This window comes from Bos taurus, chromosome 8 (assembly GCF_002263795.3).
Source record: "Bos taurus isolate L1 Dominette 01449 registration number 42190680 breed Hereford chromosome 8, ARS-UCD2.0, whole genome shotgun sequence".
NCBI lineage: Eukaryota > Metazoa > Chordata > Mammalia > Artiodactyla > Bovidae > Bos > Bos taurus.
The window spans coordinates 48,964,932-48,987,903 of record NC_037335.1 but is presented as its reverse complement, the minus strand read 5'-3'; the positions used below and the strand labels follow the sequence as shown (position 1 = coordinate 48,987,903).

Sequence of the window (22,972 nt, the reverse complement as noted above, 5' to 3'; positions counted from 1 at the left end):
AACTCATTTTTAAATGCTATTGTTTGATGTGGAAATGTGGTGAGACAGGCTCTCATACATTGCTGGCAAAGGTAAAACTCGGTGTATGTTTATAGAAAACAATTTGACAATATCTGATTCTCTTTGACCCTGTAAATTTACTTCCAGAAATTTGTTTTAACAAATTAATCCTAAATGCTGACAAATTTTAAGAAGCAGAGATGAAACCATCTAAATGTATAACTATGCTATGAGATATATTGCAGCTAATACAATCAGTGTTGGAATGATATTTACCAGAGAAAACTATGCCCTAAGGTTAAACAAAAAAAATTTTAACATTATTTTTTCAACTCAATACAGAACTATTCATAAAGAAAAAACTTAAAAGTAATCAGTATATTAATAGTTGTTATACGTAGGTAATGGATTATACCTTATTTTCCTAAGTTTGCATACTTAAAATACTTTTCAACAAAAAATGTGAATTTCTTTTACAATAAAAAAGAGCTAAAAATACAACAAAGTTAAAAAAGTTATTCAAATCAATGTCCAGTGTTCATATCCTAGATAATACCAGCATGTTCAGGGCAACAGCACCTGGTTGTTCGTTGTATGCAGACACCACCAACTGGAAGTGAGCTGGGCTTCTCAGCCAAAGGTTTCCTAGCAACACATTAGGCTTCTCAGAAGGAAAACTCTACCCATGGAGTAATGCTAGTTAGCCACAATAAAGCAGGCTTTATTTAATTTGATATAGGGAATAATCAATCAGGAAATCGGCTAATTGGTACCAAGAGAAGAGAACAGCAAAAAATATAAAGTGAGAGGACCACGAAGACAGAGTAATAGAGTGGCAGGACCCGATTACTGCCCCAGATCCTGACATTGGCAGATGTGGCTTCAGACCATGTGTATCCTCATAATAACTCCTCCTCAGCACACACACACACACACACACACACACACACACACGCATACACACAGAGATAACCTGAGAGTGTCTCAGTTCTTCTTAAACCCAAGAGTCCAAACATATGTTTGTAAGAAGACAGAATAGGTCTCTGATTTGGAACCGCAACAAATATTTCACAAATTTTGAACACTCTGCCTCAAGAATTCTTGAATCCAGGCATCAACTTTGTCATTTCCCCAAAGGCAGCAGTACTCTCCTACTTAACTGAAAGATATGGATGATGTGCCTCGTGACAGATTCAGGGAGTAAATGGCAAATCTGACACAACAAGAATGGTTAAATAGCAAAATATAATAATAATATGATACATAATGAAATAATAAATAGCCCTATATATTTGGCAGAACAAAAATGACAGATGATTTCAAGGTAAGTTCACTAAGGATATTACTAAAGATTATACAGTGTTTCACTTAGTTTGCAGATGGAGAAGCTTAATGTAAGATGCAAAGAGGTTCAGTTGACAGTGTTTGTTCTAAAATCAACAACGAGAAAAGTGTGGTTTTCATGGAAAAATGAAGAAGATGAATTGCTTCTAATCTGGAGAAATGTTAGCTCTGAGTCTTTCTCTTTTTCAGGAGCCCTTTGCTCTGCATCAACTTCCCTTTTCTCCTGGAGCCCTGTGAGATCACAGAACGCATGTGACAAACGCTCAGTCGGTGGCCGGCACCATCTGTGGCCTTGAAACGGCTCTTCTCTGTGTCCATTTACGAATCAAACCTTCAACCTTGGCCTCTTTAGAAGAGTGTCAGATTTAGCCCACCAAACTGAGGAAAATGAAAAAAATTCAAACGTTCAGAAGTACATTTCTTTTATTTTCATAAGCACATAAACCTCTTAAAGGCCATTTGAGATGAGATATTTTTATAACCAAGTGACTAGAAAAGCACAAAGGACACACTAGGAACCCCTGGCTTCATACCGTGTGTGCGGCAGGGGCAGCTGAAGGAATGACAGCTTTGATGCATAAATTGATTAACTCGATTCAGAGAAAGGGTAGAGGGCCCCTACTGTGCCAGCCGGTTTGTGCTACAGACACTCGCCTGGGATTTGGATCCTAGTATGAGACTTTGCCTGCCATTTCCTAGCTGGGTGAGCTGAGCCAGTCACTGATTAATTCAGGCCTCAGTTTCCTCACAGATAAATTGATGGAATGAACTAGATCAGGGATTGGTGCATTATGGCTTAGGAGCCAAATCTGGCCACCACCAATTTTTGTGGATAAAGTTGTTTTTTAGAACATAGCTGCATTCATTCATTTATGTATTGTCTATTGCTGTTTGGGATGAAAACAGGAGTTTAATAGGTACAACAGAGATCATATCACTTGATACAAGGAAAATCACTCATTTTCCTCCATAATTACACTTATTCATGATACTCCCGCCACCCCCAACCCTGCAAACCAACCGTTTCTCTCTGTAGGCATCAACTGAATGTCCTACAATTTAACTCAGTTCAGACACTAACAAACCCCACAGGTTAAGGTCTCGTCCCCACAAGACCCATTCATTGAAAGCTCAGGTTGTCATCTATGCTGATTAGAGATTCCCATGACTCCCTCCTCAGGTTTGATCATTTGCTAGAACAGCTCACAGGTCTCAGGAAAACTGTTTACTAGATTACTGGTTTATTATAAAAGGACACAACTCAGGAATAGCAAGTTAAAAAAAAAAAAAAAGATGCATGGGCAAGGTGCAGGGGAAAGAGTACAGTGTTTCTTTGCCTTCTCCAAGTGCACCCTCTTCCCAGCCCTTCAGTATATTCAGCAACCTGGAAGTTCTCCAAACCCCAAGGTTCAGAGATTTTTATGGAGACTTCATCACATGGACAACACCAATCATTAACTCAGCTTCCAGCCTCTCTCCTTTCCCTGGTGGATGGGGGAATAAGGTTGAAATTTCCAAGCTTCTAATTATGGCCAGGTCTTTTGCTAACCAGCCTCCTATCCAGGAGCCCATCTGGAGCTGCCTCATTGGAACAAATAATGCTCCTATCATCCAAGATATCCAAAGGAATTTAGGAACTCTGCATCAAGAGTCAGGACTAAAGACCAAATATAAGAATACAAGATGTTCTTAGAACCTTCAATGCTTAGGAACCTACAAAGATTTTAGGAGCTCTGACCAAGAACTGGGATGAAAACCAAAATATTTTTCTTACATCACAATAACATACCTGCAGAAGTGAAAATACTTACTATGCAGTCTTTTACAGAGAAAGTTTGCTTACTTCTAGATAATTTCTAAGATCCCTTTCTAATCTAAAATCTATTATTGATTGTCTCAGTTATTAAAGAATTGCTTCTCTCTAAGCACCTTAAAAATGGAATTTATATTCTATGTATTAAATTCAGAAATCCACACTCTAAAAGCAGAACAAATGTAAGAAAGCAAACACACACACACACACAGAGTGTGAAATTCAAGGCTCATTCTTTTTGAGGTGAATTTTTTTAAAATATGAGATAACATTATAGTTTCATTTTTAAGACAATGCATTCATGAGTGTAAACCAAATTGCAAAGTTTGCCTCTAAAATATACTAAGGTTAAAAGTAAATGATGCTTGAGGAAAAAAAAAAAAAACAGGTTTTCTTGAAACCTGAGATAACAAAATGATTCAAATGGAATAAATGTAGAGAAGTCTCTAAGGGCTGCTCACCCGAAATAAGATTTTTAGGAACTAGCAACAGGAAAACCTACTTGGATTTTGGTTGAGGTCCATAATAGTCAAGGAACTAGAAATTATCTTGCTTTATTTTTAGGCCTTTGTTTGCGGTGGGCTAGAGTCACAGTTAGCTACCCAGAAAGAAGACATATGGTGCTCACTGGACTAAAAAGTCTGAGAAAATCCATTCTCTCTCTGCGAGTTTAGTTATTTCTGGCAAATCATCAACCTCTGGATATTGTGACATGAAATTCAGGATCTCAGAGGTAATTCTGTCACTGCAGTGACCTGCTTTCTTCACACAAATCTCATTCCCCACAGCTGGAATCACCCTCCTGAGAGCTGCAGGCTGGCCTGGCCTAGGGCTCCGGGGCAATAGTATGCGATGGTGGTCCCCAGACCATCCACACATCAACACCTGGGAAGTTCTTAGTAAATTCTCAAGCCCCATCCAGATCTACTGAATCAGAAACTCTGTGTTTTCATGTGCCTTCAGAGCACTCTGATATACGCTCAAATTTAAGAACTACTAACCTAGGGCAAATCCAAGCCTCATCTTCTAGGATAATTCAGCACCTCAGGGCTTTGTCTAACCCTCAGTGCCTGTAGATAGATTCCATCCAGCCCAGGCTGTTCTTGTCCCTTTGCGCATGTTCTCATCCCCTCACTGGGGACCCATGACTTCTTACTGACTCTTTATCATACTCTCTTTCCTGGACCCCTGAATAGTATCTCATTCCCAGATAAGGAATATCTCCCTATCTCCTAATTCTACATCCCACCTCCTCCTGCCATTTCCATCCTACAGTAAGAAACCTGTCTAAGCATTTGAGTAACAAATGCCATGGGCTAGCTCATGAATTAGTCATGCTTTGGCAGAGTCCTTGATGTTTCTAGGGGTAAGCATTACAGCAAAAATTCAATATAATGGAAGGCTGGTTCATGGCTTTGAAGTCAATTAGATGTGGGTTTCAGTCCTAGCTCCACCACTAACCAGTTAAATTGTCTTTGAGCAAATTATTAAGCATCTCTAATTCTCAGCTTACTGTAAAGGAGGAAAATATCTACTTCATAGTGTTGCTGGCATGATTATACAGAATAACATAGGTATTTTGTAGATGTTCTAACACATAGTAAGCACTACAGAAAAATATAATACAGTGTAATATAACTAGGAATATCCTCTGATGGTCTGTGAATCATATGCCTCTTATTTATAGGTAATCTAGTACTCCTTTCATCAGATCTCAGGGAAATCTTCCATATTTTCCACTTACATAAAGTGGAATTTAGTGAGGACCACCTTAAAAATGATGGGGGAGCCTGGTGGGCTGCCATCTATCGGGTCGCACAGAGCCGGACATGATTGAAGCGACTTAGCAGCAGCAGCACCTTAAAAATGTAATTTAAAACAAAACACTGAGGTTTTAATTTGATTGAATATACTCTTACCTCATGCCATGTATTCAGTCCATGTCTTCCTGGATGCTCTTTACTTACTTCATTGACAAATGGCAAGGATGGTGTCAACATAAATTAAAGTGAGAGTAGTGTCGAGCCATTATAAAATCCAGAGTTTACAAGAGGCCTCAGGGTGATTTTGCTGAATCAGGGTGGTTAAAATTCTTTCTGTGAGCAAAGCATTCCACTTCCACGAGCCAGTGAACTCTTTAGAAACATTGAGAACCATCTGCTATGCTCAGAGAAACCTTACAGAAAGATTAACTTACATTACATGGTCTAATAGTCTGCTCCTAGCCAGTAATTTTCCTACCTCAATTCATCCTCTTAGGTTTGTTGTGATGATACTTTGGCCGTGAATTTACAACTGGAAAAATATATAAGGTCACTTTAAATCCAATTTACTCAGATTTAATCAGTATGTAATTCGGTATACTAAACATAATAACTTTCAAAAAAGAAAAGAACACTTCATTGTCATTATTTATCCTCTGACTAAATAACTTAAGCAACTCACTTCAATTCACAGACTCTTGATTTTTTTTATGGGTAAAATAAAAGCATTATGATTTATTTTGTCAAAATTTCACCTAACCTTAACATTTTATGGATCTCTGAGTCTAATGCTGGAGTCTGCAGAGTTTACATTTTATAGAGGTTAGCTGTAGAAAATGTGAATGTACTTTTTCAAAAATATCTTCTCTATGAGTGGTCAATTCAATTTAGAGAAATTTCTCATAAGGAAATAATTTGTGCATACCACTATGATTTATCTATGGAGATATTTATCTGCATGGATATAAATAAATGTGATCACAGTGTTTATTATAATAATAAACCATTAGGTACAATTAACTGACAACAAATAAAAAATAGCTAATTATAGTAAATTCATATGTAGAATCATACACAGTCATTTAAAAATTATAAAAGACCAGTTAATAACATAGAGAAAGATCACCATTAGGTGAAAAATGCAAGTAACTAGTCAATAAGATACATGCTTATATGTATTTACAAAAGTCTATAGTAAAACATATAAATCTACAGTATGTGTTTATCCACACCTAAATAAATATTTATTTAGGTATGCTGGCGTGCTGCGATTCAGGGGGTCGCAAAGAGTCGGACACGACTGAGCGACTGAACTGAACTAAACTGAAATAAATATTAATACTCTACAATTCAATGAAGTAATGTCCTGAATGATAGTATAACCTGTTATTTTTATTTTCATAGTAAGTTTCTATTACCTTTTACAGACTTTTTAACAATGAACTGGCATTATTTTTAAAGTTCAGGAAAAAAAAATTCTTTAGTAGCAGAAATGGACATCTTTTCTCTTTCATTCCTGAAAGGATTCTTAAAAGCATCTCTTCTGCCCATCTCAGGTTCTCCTTTGCTTCAAGCAAGGTACTTTCTGGACTCATATTGCCAGTCAGGAAGTCCAGAAGATCAGAAACACATTCTCATCATTCTCTTCTTCGCTAAAGCAGCACCATTTAGATTCTGCATCTCTATCTGCACTGTCCATACTTGCTAGCTGCTGGGCCCTGCCTTCCATCAGTCCGTCCACCGAGAATGCGTTCTTCCATCTCAATCTTTTTAAATTTTGATTTTTATTCAATATTTGGCTCAAATGTTTCTTAATTCATCCTGTCTTTGCATTTCTATTGATCTCTACCTCACAACCCCAACAGAAGTCATGGTGTCTCCAATGTGCAATTACATTTCCTGCTCTGTGCTGACAAGGGAAGCTTGTAGCAGAGTGTGAAGAATTGGTGAATGAATATTTTACCGAAAGAGGGCAGTATCCTCAGCTCCTGCCATTTTCTCCAGCGTGGGAATATGGGCCTTACAATATGTCAGGAAAAATAAGAGATCCATATTTTTTAAATGTAAAGCTCCAAGATTTAAAATATTAGCTCATCAAAAAAAGAAAAAAGAAACAATACTGCAGACCAGAATAAAAATATCTGTCAGCTGACTCTAGCCTGCAGGCCCACATTTGCAACCTCTCCTTAGGCTTACAACTTTTACATCTCTGTATCCTCCTATCTGGGGGCAGGAGGAGAAGGGGACGACAGAGGATGAGATGGCTGGATGGCATCACCGACTCGATGGACGTGAGTTTGAGTGAACTCTGGGAGTTGGTGATGGACAGGGAGGCCTGGCGTGCTGCGATTCATGGGGTCGCAGAGTCTAACATGACTGAGCAACGGAACTGAACTGAACTGATCCTCTTATCAGCTGGCACAGAGGTTTGCTCATGATAGTTTGTGACTAGCATGCACTCAGCTCTGTAAACTATCCACCTGGTGGGTCAGTGATAATAAAATCCATATTAAAGATCCAGCATCCAACTTTAATGTTTCAAAACTTGTTTCACCGCTGAGTTTCTCTCTGATGAGCCTTCCAAAGGTAACATGGAAGAAAACTCACTCGCTGTGACCTCAAACAGATTTTGTCTGTTTTCCTATACTTCATACTAACCCAAGAGCACTGTCAGCACTCAATAAACATTAAACTAGTGATTTAATTACAGCTTTTATGCATACAGGTCATGTTATATTGACTTCATATTTGAAGCAAAAGTTTCTAGCACTTCAGAAGAAAAAAGGGATAAAAGGCAAGCATAAGCTGAGTGATGGTCTAAGAAAGAAATAGCAATTTTTATGCTTGCTTCAGAAGAGCTGAATCAGGCCAGGAAAATAGAAATGAAACCAAGCCAGCTGAATACTTCACAGCAGAGAACGGGGAAGCAACACAAGAGCATTCTGGATCTATAGCATTACCTCACCATCGTCTACCAAACAACATGACCTTCTGGCTCCTCCAAGAAGCACTTTCCGGAAGAAAGACAGAGATGACCTCATAAAAGGTACAGTCTCAAAGTCAGGTAGAGGATCTAGCCTGGAGTCTTAAAAATAGTTCTGAATATAGGACTTGACCAGAAACTAGAAGGCATGAGACAAGAAGAAGACCAGCAGGGAAGAATATCCCTTTACTGGGGAGAAGAGAAACATTAGCTCAAGAATACTAGGGCAGAACTTGACTCCAGGGCACATCCAGGAAGCAAGCAGAGTTCTGTCAGCAGACAGTGTTGCCTTAATGGTGTTGAAATGTGGAGGTTCAACACTGAGTCAGCCAGTCAAAATAACTCCTGCTATGTGACAAGCACAGCTCAAAGCATGAGGTCAAGGCCTCTGTTTTGAGAAAGCTTTCATTCCAACAGAGGGAGACAGATAATAAGCACTTTCAAAACAGAAGATGTCAAGTAGTTATACATTGTATAAAGAAAATAAAACTGTGCTGAAACAGAGAGTGCCTGATGGGCCACCTTAGATTGGAAGGTCAGAGAAAAGCTTGAAGGAGGTGACTTATAAGCTGAGTCCTTAATGATAAGAATCAGTCCCAGCAAATTCTAGGAAACTGCACCCCCAGAGGAAGAACAGCTAGGGCAGATGCAAGGAGCATCTGTGTTTGAGCATAACAAAGAACCCCAATGTTTATAGATTTTACAAAGCAAGAGCAAAAGTGGTAGGAGATGAGTTCAGAGGGAAAAAAGCAGAAGATCACAAAGGGTATCGATAGCCCTGGACAGAGATTCAAATTCATTCTAAATATTTAGAAACCGCTGGAAATATTTGAGCAAATAAGTACTATCAACTCCTCAAGTCCTGTTTCCCAAGATAACAGTTTCATGTGCAAAAGGAGGACACAGAGATGTATGTTCTGCTACCACTCTCAAGCTTTGTAGGGGATCTGGCGTTGAACAAAGACGGGGGTTAATGATGGAATCAACACCAATGGGGCTCAGAGAAACCTGTGCTGTTGCTATGGGGAAGCAAGTCAACTTGCTGGAATTCTACCCCACCACTTACCAGAGCCCTAGCAGCACCCTGGGCCTTTTACAGCCCCCTGCTGTGTCTCTGCTGAGTGCTTATTAGACTGTGAGCTTTATGAAGCAAGCAGCATAATCACTGATGCCTTCATCCCCCAACATACTGCACAGTGATGCACTTGATAAGTGTCCAGGAGTTTGCTTGGTAGAATTCAAAGGAATTAACAGAAAATGTACAGTTGATACTACTCATCTTGCCCTGCTTCTAGAAATGCCAGCAAACTTCATGGGAAGGGTACAGACTGTGGACCCAAGATTTACTGAGTTCACCAGTTTAACATATGGGTTAAAGTCACTGCTTTTGCCATCTATAATTTTACTAGAATCTAATTTTGTTAGACTACTGCAAGCCATGATATTCAAGTCTTATCTCCTTCTGAATCAGAACTGTCCTCACTGGTCTTTGCTTATTGACATCTGAAAGACCATCCTACCTCCTAATTCTTCTTCTTGCACTGTATGTATAAATGATGAGTCACAAAGGAATGATCTGCTAAGAGAAAGATGAATATCACACTTACGTATCCGTATTCCAAATCCCAGCACCAACAGTAGTTGCAAAACCTCACAAAACATGCTCGGAGAAAGTCCCCAATGAGAATTGTGACATAGGTGGTCAGAACATCAGAAACAGTCAGTCGCACAAATTCCTGTTGAAATAGTATGTGTATTAAAACAAGCATTTCTCCCTTCACGTGGTCCTAAGGTTGACATCAAATTTATCATGCTTTCTAAGCAGTATTAACTTGAAACTGCAACTAATGGTAAACTAGTTAAGCATATCGAGCCAGTTAAAAATGTTTCACCCCTATTTTACTAGTTTAAAAATAATTATTTCCTGTGCTCAAACCACTGGATCAAAAGTCTTTTTACTGAGAAACTTTTATAAGCCTGATACAAGAACACAAAACAGGAAAATACTGACAACACAGAAATTTAGCAGTTTAATCTGACAAGCAGCGCTATTTATAAAATTAAAAGACAAACTTGTAAAAAGTACTTGTGGCATATATGATAGAAGACTAGTTTTTCTAACACATTAAAAACTTTTACAAATCAGTGCAATAGATGGGCAATTCAATAAGGAAAAGAATGGCAAATGGCACATATAAAAAATAAGAAAATATACAGTTAATTAAAACATTCAAAAGTACTTAATTCCTTATAAAAATAAAAAAGGATTTAATTCCTTATAAAAATACAGTTGTTATTTACACAGTGATAACTATTTAAAAACCCATGCTCTTCCATATTGATGAGAGTATGGTGAAACAGGCACTGCCATAAACTGATGGGGAAATTAAACTGGTGCATCATTTGGAGTGGTGGGGGCAGGACTTTTGTGAAGATCCATCCCATTGTAAGTGTGTGGAATTTGATCAAGAAAATCCACATCTAGAAATGTATCTTATGGCAAGTGTCAATCTATACATATAATTATGAAAGCATTGTTTCTCCCAGATCAAAACTGGAAACAATTTAATAATACTCAAGGGGAAACAAAAATGGGTGTCAACACAAAAAAATATTGTGAGCTCTTAAAAAACAAATGCCATTGTGATTAACAACATCAGTTCAGTTTAGTCGCTCAGTCGTGTCTGACTCTTTGCGACCCCATGAATCCCAGCATGCCAGGCCTCCCTGTCCATCACCAACTCCGGGAGTTCACTCAGACTCACGTCCATCGAGTCAGTGATGCCATCCAGCCATCTCATCCTCTGTCATCCCCTTCTCCTCCTTCCTCTAATCCCTCCCAGCATCATGGTCTTTTCCAATCAGTCAACTCTTCGCATGAGGTGGCCAAGTATTGGAGTTTCAGCTTTAGCATCAGTCTTTTTTTTCCCCCAGATGTTCAAGCTGTTTTTTTTTTGTTTGTTTGTTTGTTTTCTTTTTTTTTAATTTTATTTAATTTAACTTTACAATATTGTATTGGTTTTGCCATATATCAAAATGAATCTGCCACAGGTATACATGTGTTCCCCATGAACACCCAGGACTAATCTCTTCTAGAATGGACTGGTTGGATCTCCCTGCAGTCCAAGGGACTCTCAAGAGTCTTCTCCAACACCACAGTTCAAAAGCATCAATTCTTCGGCGCTCAGCTTTCTTCACAGTCCAACTCTCACATCCATACGTGACAACTGGAAAAACCATAGCCTTGACTAGATGGAACTTTGTTGGCAAAGTAATGTCTCTGCTTTTCAATATGCTATCTAGGTTGGTCATAACTTTTCTTCCAAAGAGTAAGCGTCTTTTAGTTTTATAGCTGCAGTCACCATCTGCAGTGATTTTGGAGCCCAGAAAAATAAAGTCTGACACTGTTTCCACTGTTTCCCCATCTATTTCCAATAAAGTGATGGGACCAGATGCCATGATCTTCGTTTTCTGAATGTTGAGCTTTAAGCCAACTTTTTCACCCTCCTCTTTCACTTTCATCAAGAGGCTTTTTAGTTCCTCTTCACTTTCTGCCATAAGGATGGTGTCATCTGCATATCTGAGGTTACTGATATTTCTCCTGGCAATCTTGATTCCAGCTTGTGCTTCTTCCAGTCCAGCGTTTCTCATGATGTACTCTGCATATAAGTTAAATAAGCAGGGTGACAATATACAGCCTTGAAGTACTCCATTAACAACATAAACATTTACTAAAAACCACTGAATTCTGTACTTTAAAGCCCATGCAACCTTCTCAGATGGCATGCACTGCATTCTTGTAGTGCTTTGTTGACACTATAAAATTGTAAATGTTATCAATTCAGTTCAGTCACTCAGTCATGTCCGACTCTTTGAAACTCAATGGACTACAGCATGCCTACCTCCCCGTCCATCACCAACTCCCAGAGTTTAGTCAAAATCATGTCCATCAAGTCGGTGATGCCACACAACCATCTCATTCTCTGTCATCCCCTTCTCCTCCCAATTCAATCTTTCCCAGAACCAGAGTCTTTTCAACTGAGTCAGTTCTTCGCATGAGGTGGCCAAAGTATTGGAGTTTCAGCTTCAACATCAGACCTTCTGATGAATATTCAGGACTGATTTCCCTTAGGATGGACTAGTTGGATCTCCTTGCAGTCCAAGGGACTCTCAGCAGCCTTCTCCAACACCACAGTTCAAAAGCATCAATTCTTTGGCACTCAGCTTTCTTTATAGTCCAACTCTCACATCCATACATGACCACTGGAAAAACCATAACCTAGACTAAATGGACCTTTTTGGCAAAGTAATGTCTCTGCTTTTTAATATACTGTCTAGGTTGGTCATAATTTTTCTTCCAAGGAGCAAGCGTCTTCTAATTTCATGGCTGCAGTCACCATCTGCAGTGATTTTGGAGCCCCCCAAAATAAAGTTTCTCACTGTTTCCACTGTTTCACCATCTATTTCCCATGAAGTGATGTGACCAGATGGCATGATCTTAGTTTTCTGAATGTTGAGCTTTAAGCCAATTTTTTCACTCTCCTCTTTCACTTTCATCAAGAGGCTCTTTATTTCTTCTTTGCTTTCTGCCATAAATGTGATAACATCTGTATATCTGAGGTTATTGATATTTCTCCCTGCAATCTCCATTCCAGCTTGTGCTTCTTCCAGCCCAGTGTTCCTCATGATGTCCTCTGCATAGAAGTTAAATAAGCAACTGCTTGACGTACTCCTTTTCCTTTTTGAAACCAGTCTGTTGTTCCATGTCCAGTTCTAACTGTTGCTTCCTGACCTGCATACAGATTTCTCAAGAGGCAGGTCAGGTGGTTTGGTATTCCCATCTCTTTCAGAATTTTCCACAGTTTATTGTGATCCAGTCAAAGGCAGAAATTGTCAATAAAGCAGAAATAGATGTTTTTCTGGAACTCTCTTGCTTTTTTGATGATCCACCAGATGCTGGCAATTTGATCTCTGGTTCCTCTGCCTTTTCTAAATCCAGCTTGAACATCTGGAAGTTCACGGTTCACGTATTGTTGAAGCCTGGCTTAGAGAATTTTGAGCATTACTTTACGAGCGTGTGAAATGAGTACAATTGTGTGGTAGTTTGAACATTCTTTGGCATTGCCTTTCTTTGGGATTGGAATGAAAACTGACCTTTTCCAGTCCTGTGGCCACTGTTGAGTTTTCCAAATTTGCTGTCATATTGAGTGCAGCACTTTCACAGCATCATCTTTCAGGATTTGAAATAACTCAACTGGAATTCCATCACTTCTACTAGCTTTGTTTGTAGTGATGCTTCCTAAGGCCCACTTGACTTCACATTCCAAGATGTCTAACTCTAGGTGAGTGATCACACCATCCTGATTACCTGGGTCATGAAGATCTTTATTGTACAGTTCTTCTGTGTATTCTTGCCACCTCTTCTTCGTATCTTCTGCTTCTATTAGGTCCATACCATTTGTGTCCTTTATTTAGCTCATCTTTGCATGAAGTGTTCCCTTGGTATCTCTAGTAATCTTGAAGAGATCTCTAGTCTTTCCTATTCTATTGTTTTTTTCTATTTCTTTACACTGATCACTGAGGAAGTCTTTCTAAGCTCTCCTCGTTATTCTTTGGAACTCTGCATTCAAATGGATATCTTTCCTTTTCACCTTTGCTTTTTGCTTCTCTTCTTTTCACAGTTATTTGTAAGGCCTCCTCAGACAGCCATTTTGCTCTTTTGCATTTCTCTTTCTTGGGGATGGTCTTGATCCCTGTCTCCTGCACAATATCACAAATGTCCGTCCATAGTTCATCAGGCACTCTGTCTATCAGATCTAGTCCCTTAAATCTATTTCTCACTTCCACTGTATAATCATAAGGGATTTGATTTAGGTCATACCTGAATGGTCTAGTGGTTTTCCCTACTTTCTTCAATTTATGTCTGAATTTGGAAATAAGGAGTTCATGATCTGAGCCACAGTCAGCTTCCAGTCTTGTTTTTGCTGACTGTATAGAGCTTTCTCACCTTTGGCTGCAAAGAATATAACCAGTCTGATTTCGGTGTTGACCATCTGGTGATGTCCATGTGTAGAGTCTTCTCTTGTGTTGTTGGAAGAGGGTTTTTGCTATGAACAGTGCGTTCTCTTGGCAAAACTCTATTAGCCATTGCCCTGCTTCATTCTGTATTCCAAGGCCAAATTTACCTGTTACTACAGGTGTTTCTTGACTTCCTACTTTTGCATTCCAGTCCCCTATAATGAAAAGGACATCTTTTTTCAGTGTTAGTTCTAGAAAGTCTTGTAGGCCTTCATAGAGAGATTCAACTTCAGCTTCTTAGCATTACTGGTCAGGGCATAGACTTGGATTACTGTGATATTGAATGGTTTGCCTCGGAAATGAACAGAGATCATTCTGTCACTTTTGAGACTGCATCCAAGTACTACATTTCAGACTATTTTGTTGACTAAGAGGGCTACTTCATTCTTCTAAGGGATTCCTGCCCACAGTAGTAGATATAATGGTCATCTGAGTTAAATTCACCCATTCCAGTCCATTTTAGTTCGCTGATTCTTAGAATGTTGACGTTCACTCTTGCCATCTCCTGTTTGACCACTTCCAATTTGCCTTGATTCATGGACCTAACATTCCAGGTTCCTATGCAATATTGCTCTTTATAACATTGGACCTTGCTTCCATCACCAGTCCCATCCACAACGGGTTATTGTTTTTGCTTTGGCCCCATCCCTTCATTCTTTCTGGAGTTATTTCTCCACCGATCTCCAGTAGCATATTGAGCACCTACCGACCTGGGGAGTTCATCTTTCAGTGTCCTATCTTTTTGCCTTTTCATACTGTTCATGTGGTTCTTAGGGCAAGAACACTGAAGTGGTTTGCCATTCCCTTCTCCAGTGTACCACATTTTGTCAGAACTCTTCACCATGACCTGTCCTTAAATGTTATATATTTATTTAATTAATGGTTTTGTTCTTCCTAAGAGATGGTAATTCTCACAAGGACAAAGAAGAGACCCACTTTTGTTCCCCATTGGACCTCCAGTGTCTAGCACAATGCCCACCACTTAATATGCACTTAATAAACATGGAGTGAGTGATTGAGTAACAGTAAATTCTTGCAGTTATTACTGAACATAACTTTTCTCTTCCCTACTCTTGTTTATTCTTCTTTCCATTCCCCAGGAAACTTGAGTTCAGATTCTAATAATTAGCATCCATTAGTGGCAGGCTATGAGGGATATTTTTAGGTTTCCACCATGAGCTTGAAAAGACTTCCTCAGTAAGAGATAATTTCAGAGTGATTTTGAAGTCCTCCACAAACTCCTAAGCACCCTCATCCCAATGGTTGAAGTCTGATTCTTCCCCTAACCAGTGTCCTAACTTTTACATAAAATAGCAGAAGAGGATTCCAACATTATGTGAAAATATTTATTAACACACCATAGAAGGAATATACTGCTTTATAAGAAAGGAAATTCCCAAAATGGTGGTCTAGCCCACCAAGGGAACATCATTCAGTCCCAGTTCCTAGTGTGCTAGTCAGGATGGAGCATGGCTTCCCTGCAGGCCTTCTGCAGACCACTGCACTCCACACCTCACACTTCACACTCCTGACATGTAGTAATAAAATGCTTGGGAAGCTTTGATCAATAAATCTAAGACTATCATTAACTAGTAGTGTTAGTGTTAGTCTCTCTCAGTTGTGTCTGACTCTTTGCAACCCCATGGACTGTAGCTCATCAGGCTCCTCTGTCCATGGAATTCTCCAGGCAAGAATACTGCAGTGGGTAGCCAGTTCCTTCTCCAGGGGATCTTCCCAACCCAGGGATCAAATCCAGATTTCCCACACTGAAGGCAGATTCTTTACTGTTTGAGCCACCAGGGAAATAATAGAGAAGGCGTATCACAAAGACTATAGATTTTCCATGGCAGGATCCTGGGGAGCATGCACTGATGCTAGTTATGTTTCTGGAGGATGATTTGGCACTGTGGAGGATACAAACTCTGATCAGACTCTGTAGGTCAAATTTGGGTTCCTATCACTGGCTTCCTTTAAGGTCTCCTTTAAGGTCTTCCTTTAAGGTCCCTTTACTTTTCTAAGTTATGGTCTCCTCATCTATAAAACGGGGATAATGATATAACTTGGAGGGCAATTTATTAATAAAAATTCAAAGAGATAATGCCTGGCACACAAGAATTTGATAACTGTGAGCCATTGTTGTCATTATCTTCAGTAGTAGTCTGCTTTCTCTCTGTCCCCAAAATGCAGACCTCAGTATACAGCTTCAAATAGTGATCTCCCAAGAATTGTTCTGCTGCCTACCTATCAAATGCCATTGGAGATGAGACTAAGTGACTACATCTTGAGATTTCCTGGAGACGTAAAGGAGTCACCAAATCCTTATAATCAAAGAGAGCCTGAGTTCCACGGTATCCTTGAAGGAAAACAGAGGAGAGAACATCCACAGAGAAGAAGAGGAAACATCTGGAATGTTCTCAGAGAACAATGAATAATTCTTTGGGATGCATCTCTAGAAGCTGCTGATACTATTTCTTCTGGAATGACTTTGTTTTAAAAGTGCTTAAAATTAATGTTTCCAGGTACATGGATATACCTATTGATCTCTTAAACGCCAGACCTTCCCAGCACTCAGGGTTTTTACATCCCCTGTGTTCTCTTTGCCCCCATGGATCCCACCTCCCTCATCAACATTCTGTTCAGAATCACAGCCCTTCCCTCCTCCAGCTCCCACAAGCTTTCCCACTAGTGCTGCCTGTTCCTTTAAAGAAAGGAAGGTGAAACAGAAAAGGGAAGCCCAACTACAAACAGCAGTCAGAAAAGATAATGAAGCAAAGAAAACCACTAGGGACAGGATCTTAAAAAAAGAAAAAGACAAGCAGCATGGTACAGGGGCTCCAAGAAGAATAATTAAATAAATATTTTTTATTTATTTTAATTCAGGATGCAGAGGACTATCCTAGAAGATTCTGAATAATCAGAAAGATGTTTTCTAGATTACATTGACATTCATGTCTAATTAGTTGCTGCTTCCTCTTCAGAAGTGAGCAGCTTCCACCTTATTCTTTACAGTTAGTTCTATTAATCCTGTTTAATTCAGGTGTTTTCTTGGTAAAGAATACGTTTCTTAGCCCTCATGCCAGTCTGCATTCTGGGATGTCTATTAAGAGAATGTCTCAAACTCTTTGAGTCTGTGAAAACTACTTTTTTTTTTTTTTCATTTCTCTCAACTTTTGCTGAAGATTTAGGGGACAGCTTAGAAGTGATAAAAAAAGACTCAGTAAAAACAGGCTCATGGCCCCCTTCCTTCACTTTTAAAGAGCATCACTCCAACCTCTGTTTCCACTGTCACATCCAGTTTTTCTCACTCTTGCCTCCCATGTATAAGCATGTTGCGATTTTGTTAGGCTCACCTATATAATCCAGGATACTTTTCCTATCCCCAGATATTTAGCTTACTCACATTGGTAAAGTCCATTTTGCTATGTAAGGTAACATATTCACAATTTCTAGGAATTAGAACATGGACATTTTGGAGTAGCTTTTATTCTGTCTACCACACCATGTATCACAAATTTCTCTCTACCAAGTGCAGGCAGTTTTCCTTTCATTTATTACTTCATACACTGTATGATCCTATACACATGTATAAAACATGGATGTCTGAAAACTGAGAATTTAATAACATGTAACTGGAAAAGGAAGGCCTATCTGGTCCCTGAAAGCTTAAAAAATAGAGTCCTTATTTATACTCTTCAGACTTGGTTCTCAATGATGTCTGTCTAGCATTATACACATTTTCCTTATTTTTTTCCACAGTTGAAATCACAGATGAGTTGCTTAAGTCAGATGAGTATCTGAAGCTAAGGACATCATATCTATATTTGTTTAAATTAGTTTTATAAAACTAATGCTAATTTTCAATTTTCCATTTATCATACAAAATGTATACAAATAATAATATGAATAATTAAAAACTAAAAAAAGATATATTCAAATAATTTCCCAAAGATTACATTACTACTGAAACTGAGCTGTTGTCTGACAGAAGCACTGTGACATGTCTTTAAATGTCTATTCACCATAGTCCAAAATCAGTTTATGAAATGCACATGAGGAATGTCAATTCTAATGAGATAAAAGTAAAGGCATTTCAAAATATAAATTGGATTTGTATAGATATAAGAGACCTGAAGTAGGTTTTTGTTTTTGTTTGGTTTGGTTTCCCTTTATTGAACAGAAAGCCATAGGAAACACTATTTCTTTTATCTGCTAAAATACCATTAGTCTTGGACTGGGGTCATTTACACAGTCATCTGAGAACAACAAACCTAAAATAGCAGTTCCTTTCATGCTTAAGGGGCAATTATTTGACAAAACTCAACATTATTGAAATAAACTTTAGTGTATGCTCCCAAATGAACTTTTCTCTTCTTTTATAGAAAACAGGTAACACTAACTAGAGTGCCATTTAAATATTTGCTTGGGCCTAGGTGCTAAATCTGGGTGCTTTATTATAATATATATAGAAAATATCTCCTCAGGCCATTTTAAAACATTCTTCCTTTATATGCTACCAAACTGTGGTGTTGGAGAAGACTCTTGCAAGTCCCTTGGACTGCAAGGAGATCCAACCAGTCCATCCTAAAGGAAATCAGTCCTGGGTGTTCATTGGAAGGACTGATGTTGAAGCTGAAACTCCAATACTTTGGCCACCTGACGCGAAGAGCTGACTCATTTGAAAAGACCCTGATGCTGGGAAAGATTGAAGGCAGGAGGAGAAGGGGATGAGAGAGGATGAGATGGTTGGATGGCATCACTGACTCAATGGACATGGGCTTGGGTGGACTCCAGGAGTTGGTGATGGACAGGGAGGCCTGGCGTAAATGGACTACTTACCTGAATGGATGCTTGTGACGACTGCAAGAGTTAATATATGTGAAATTCACAGCCAGCATATAGTGAGCAGTCAGTAAGTCTTAGCAATTTTCATTAATAAGCAATATAAACCAGGTCACACTTACAGAAGAAATTTCTACTCTGCTCCTTTTTAATCCAATAATTGTTATGCACTCCTGTGTGTGACATTACCTGCCCCACCATTGTTTCCCAGCAGGGTCCTCGAGGTACATCTGCAGGGTGCACAAAAAAGGGTGGCCCAGTGGTATTTCCAGCAAGGGAAGCATTGTAGGCCTTGATCATGTTGGCTTCCCATAGGGTAATATTGGCCTTTACTAGCTTCTCCTCTTCAATCTAGAAAGGAGAGTATTGGAAAGAAAACTGAAACAGATTTCAAAGGCATTTCTGGCAATCTTGAGACTGGGAATGTAACAATGTGCTGATGGCAAGGACAATCCAGACACAAGATTTACCTTGTTGTTAATCTCATCCATCAGGGCAAGAATAAATACATACAGGTTGCCTAAAAGAAGAGCAAAAATGCGTCCCAGTAGCCATTTCAGAGCAATGAGCGGATGGTAGTCTTCCAATTCAGCAAATAAGTCAAATAGTGTTGGACAGAACATGCCCAGGAGGGACATGACCATGTTCATCTATAAGAAGACACAAGGGTGAACCAAGTTGATGGTGTTTAAAAATTATTATTGTTTTCTTCCAAATTTGCAAGATTCCAACTAGATTCCTTTGATATTCTATAAGACTAAAAATTATTTCATGCATTTTTAAAATTTGATCTTAATACAATAGGGACCATATTCAACTCACACTTTTAAGATGTACATGTGCACGAGTTTGTGGACATGCCAGTAATAATAGTCTGTTTCCTAGCATATGAGGGATGTGATTTACTTTACTTTTTATGCAGATAATATGTTGGTCTACATGGTACCAATTCTGCACTTCACAACAAGATTTCCAAAGAAAATGAAAAATTGTCTGCTTGAGGAATGGGTTCAAATAGGAAATACTAATTTGACAATCATCAACATATAGGCTAGTTTAATCAACTAGAATGGATGAATTCCTTGAGATGGGCTCAGGACTACTGAGTTAGGGGGAACACAAATTGTTAGGGGCAAAAAGAAAGAAAATGGAATAGATTTTATCAAAGAAAACAGAGAGGACATTCAGAAAATATAAAAGGAGAATACATGGCATAATGTCATCAAAGCCAAGGCAGAACAGTTTCAGAAATGAAGGACTGACTTATAGTGCCAAAAGTAAGAAAAGTATGAAAGACAGAGAGAATGAAAATATGACAAGCTGGAAATTTGTGGTCCATATCTCCAGATTGATTGACACACTTATGAATATATTATTAGGGTAAATTAAGCATGTGCCACATTTATAATAGGGGAGAAAAACCTTTAAATAAAAATTTAAAAAAGGTTCCAGTTGGCACTGGCAATTTCTTTGCCTGAATATCTGGCTCAAATTGTCACTTCTGTGAGTTCCCTTTTCCCCTGGTGAACTCCATGTTTTGAATGATTAGAACTACCAGGCTATATTTAGAAAATAATTATCAATATTTTTTTTTGCTTTTGACTAAGAACATTATATAAGTATGACTAGCGGGAGCTAAAAGTCAGCATGATGTATATAAACTCAGCATAATATAATTTCAGCCTAAAGTAAAAACTTGGAAGAGCCTATGCAGTCTAAGGTAAGTTTGAATTGTTTCATCAAATTTGTAAAGTTTTTCATGAATCTGCATTATTACCTTTGTTGGCCCCTAGAATCAGGGGTCCCCTAAGATGGATGTTTTTTAATCCACCTGGGCTGGAGGAAGCACAAGCTGGAATCAAGATTGCTGGCAGAAATATCAATAACCTCAGATATGCAGATGACACCACCCTTATGGCAGAAAGCAAAGAAGAACTAAAGAGCCTCTTGATGAAAGTGAAAGAGGAGAGTGGAAAAGTTGGCTTAAAGCTCAACATTCAGAAAACTAAGATCATGGCATCCAGTCCCATCACTGCATGGCAAATAGATGGGGAAACAGTGGAAACAGTGGCTGACTTTATATTTTTGGGCTCCAAAATCACAGCAGATGGTGATTGCAGCCATGAAATCAAAAGACACTTACTCCTTGGAAGGAAAGTTATGACCAACCTAGACAGCATATTAAAAAGCAAAGACATTACTTTGTCAACAAAGGTCCATCTAGTCAAGGTTATGGTTTTTCCAGTAGTCATGTATGGATGTGAGAGTTGGACTATAAAGAAAGCTGAGTGCCGAAGAATTGATGCTTTTAAACTATGGTGTTGGAGAAGACTCTTGAGAGTCCCTTGGACTGCAGGGAGATCCAACCAGTCCATGCTAAAGGAAATCAGTCCTGGGTGTTCATTGGAAGGACTGGTGTTGAAGCTGAAACTCCAATGTTTTGGCCACCTGATGCAAAGAGCTGACTCATTTGAAAAGACCCTGATGTTGGGAAAGATTGAAGGCAGGAGGAGAAGGGGATGACAGAAGATGAGATGGTTGGATGGCATCACCAACTCAATGGTCATGAGTTTGGATAATCTCCGGGAGTTGGTGATGGACAGGGAGGCCTGGCGTGCTGCGATTCATGGGGTCGCAAAGAGTCGGACACGACTGAGCGACTGAACGGAACTGAACTGAACTGATGAAATATCTGTCTTCATAGTCTCTTAAGTGTATGATCTCCCATCTTCAGCATTATTGCTTCTGAAATACCTAGAATGTTTTTGTTTGGAACCTTCTGTTTTAAGTGTGTTATACCATTTTCTGTCCAAGATTTTTCTAGGAAATTCTATGCTTATGAATACTTTCTTAATCTGTTTGGCCTATAAAGCTTTGCAGAAGTTTCAGTACTGTAAATCTACACTTCCCACTGCTTAAATCTTCATATTCTTTGAGAACTCCAGTTCAAAATGATGTCAGATTGTATTATGGAACATTTTATGAAAGGGAACAGTCCCAAGAAACAACACATGACCAATGATCTCCTGATTCTACATGTCTATTTCTGACCTCTTTTCTTGGACCTGCTAAATGGGCAGATACCCTGAAGACAAATCACAATGATAATATTTAATTTCTGGCAAAGATCTGGCCTTCCTCATTTAACTAGCTTTTGGAGGGGGAGGTAATAAGGTAGGGGGACAAGGAGTTGGAGTAGTTAGGCTGCTATAGAGAGGCCCGGTTTTGCCCAAAGTATGGGAGGCAATCTGAATGTTTCCAATGAGATTAATATAAGAACCCAGGGCTTTATCATCCCCATTTCAAAGAATTCAGGCAACAAGTGGATTTTTCAAAGACAGAAGCAAGATCTACAGAAAGCATAAAATAGGGTCATGGAAAGGGTGTTGGGCTTGAAATCAAAATTCTTAAATTTTAACTCTCATTGTTCTCCTTGGTTCTGTGACCATGAACACATCACCTAACCTGAGATTCATTATCTCTGTCTATAAAACATACCGGTTGGAATATATGTGTTCTAATCTCTCTTCCAACTCTGCCTAATGTCATAAAGTAAGAAACAGACACACATTAGACAGATGTGGAAATAAGGCTGGAATAAAGAACTGTGTGCCAAGGCTGGTTCACTCTCAGGGCAAGATGACAGGGGTAGGTAAAAAGTGGCTGCATTTTATGTTCCAGCACTGAAACACAACCCACAAAACCTTAAATGTCAGATGCTAAGCACATAAAAAACACGCAGAGACGAACTTCATTTTTTTCCCACCACCCAAGGGTGTCAGGATCTTGCTGCGCAAATTCCTGGGATCGCTTCACAGCCCAAAAGATGAGGTATCCACTCCCGCCAAGTGTTAGAAACACGAAGAAGTTAGCAAGAAACCTCAGGAATCTGATCAAGTGGATGTTTTCTTCTACTTGGGCTGCTCTTTCTTCTATTATAGCTTCCTGTATCCAAGGAAAACAGGAAAAAAAAATTATCTGATTTACAAAAAATATCATGAACTTAGGAATTATTTTCACAAACATTAGAATGTGAGGAATGAAAATGTAAACTAAATCTGGGATTCCACAAACCAGGTGAATATTGCCAGCAAGTAAGAAAATGTAAGAGAAAAAAGGAAGAATTCTTACAAAGTCTGGTTGATCTAATAT

The 22,972-nt window shown here is 38.9% G+C and overlaps 1 protein-coding gene across 1 annotated transcript in view; it reads right to left on the bottom strand.

The window, feature by feature from the left end:
• Positions 1–22,972, bottom strand: part of TMC1 (transmembrane channel like 1) — a 115,975-nt gene that overhangs the window by 18,576 nt on the left and 74,427 nt on the right. The window contains exons 12-15 of the mRNA XM_024996018.1: positions 22,571–22,765; positions 19,291–19,470; positions 19,010–19,171; positions 9,511–9,639 (exon numbers count right to left, since the gene is read on the bottom strand). Of these exons, the coding sequence (XP_024851786.1) occupies positions 9,511–9,639; positions 19,010–19,171; positions 19,291–19,470; positions 22,571–22,765 (666 nt within the window). The remainder of the gene's footprint in view (positions 1–9,510; positions 9,640–19,009; positions 19,172–19,290; positions 19,471–22,570; positions 22,766–22,972) is intronic.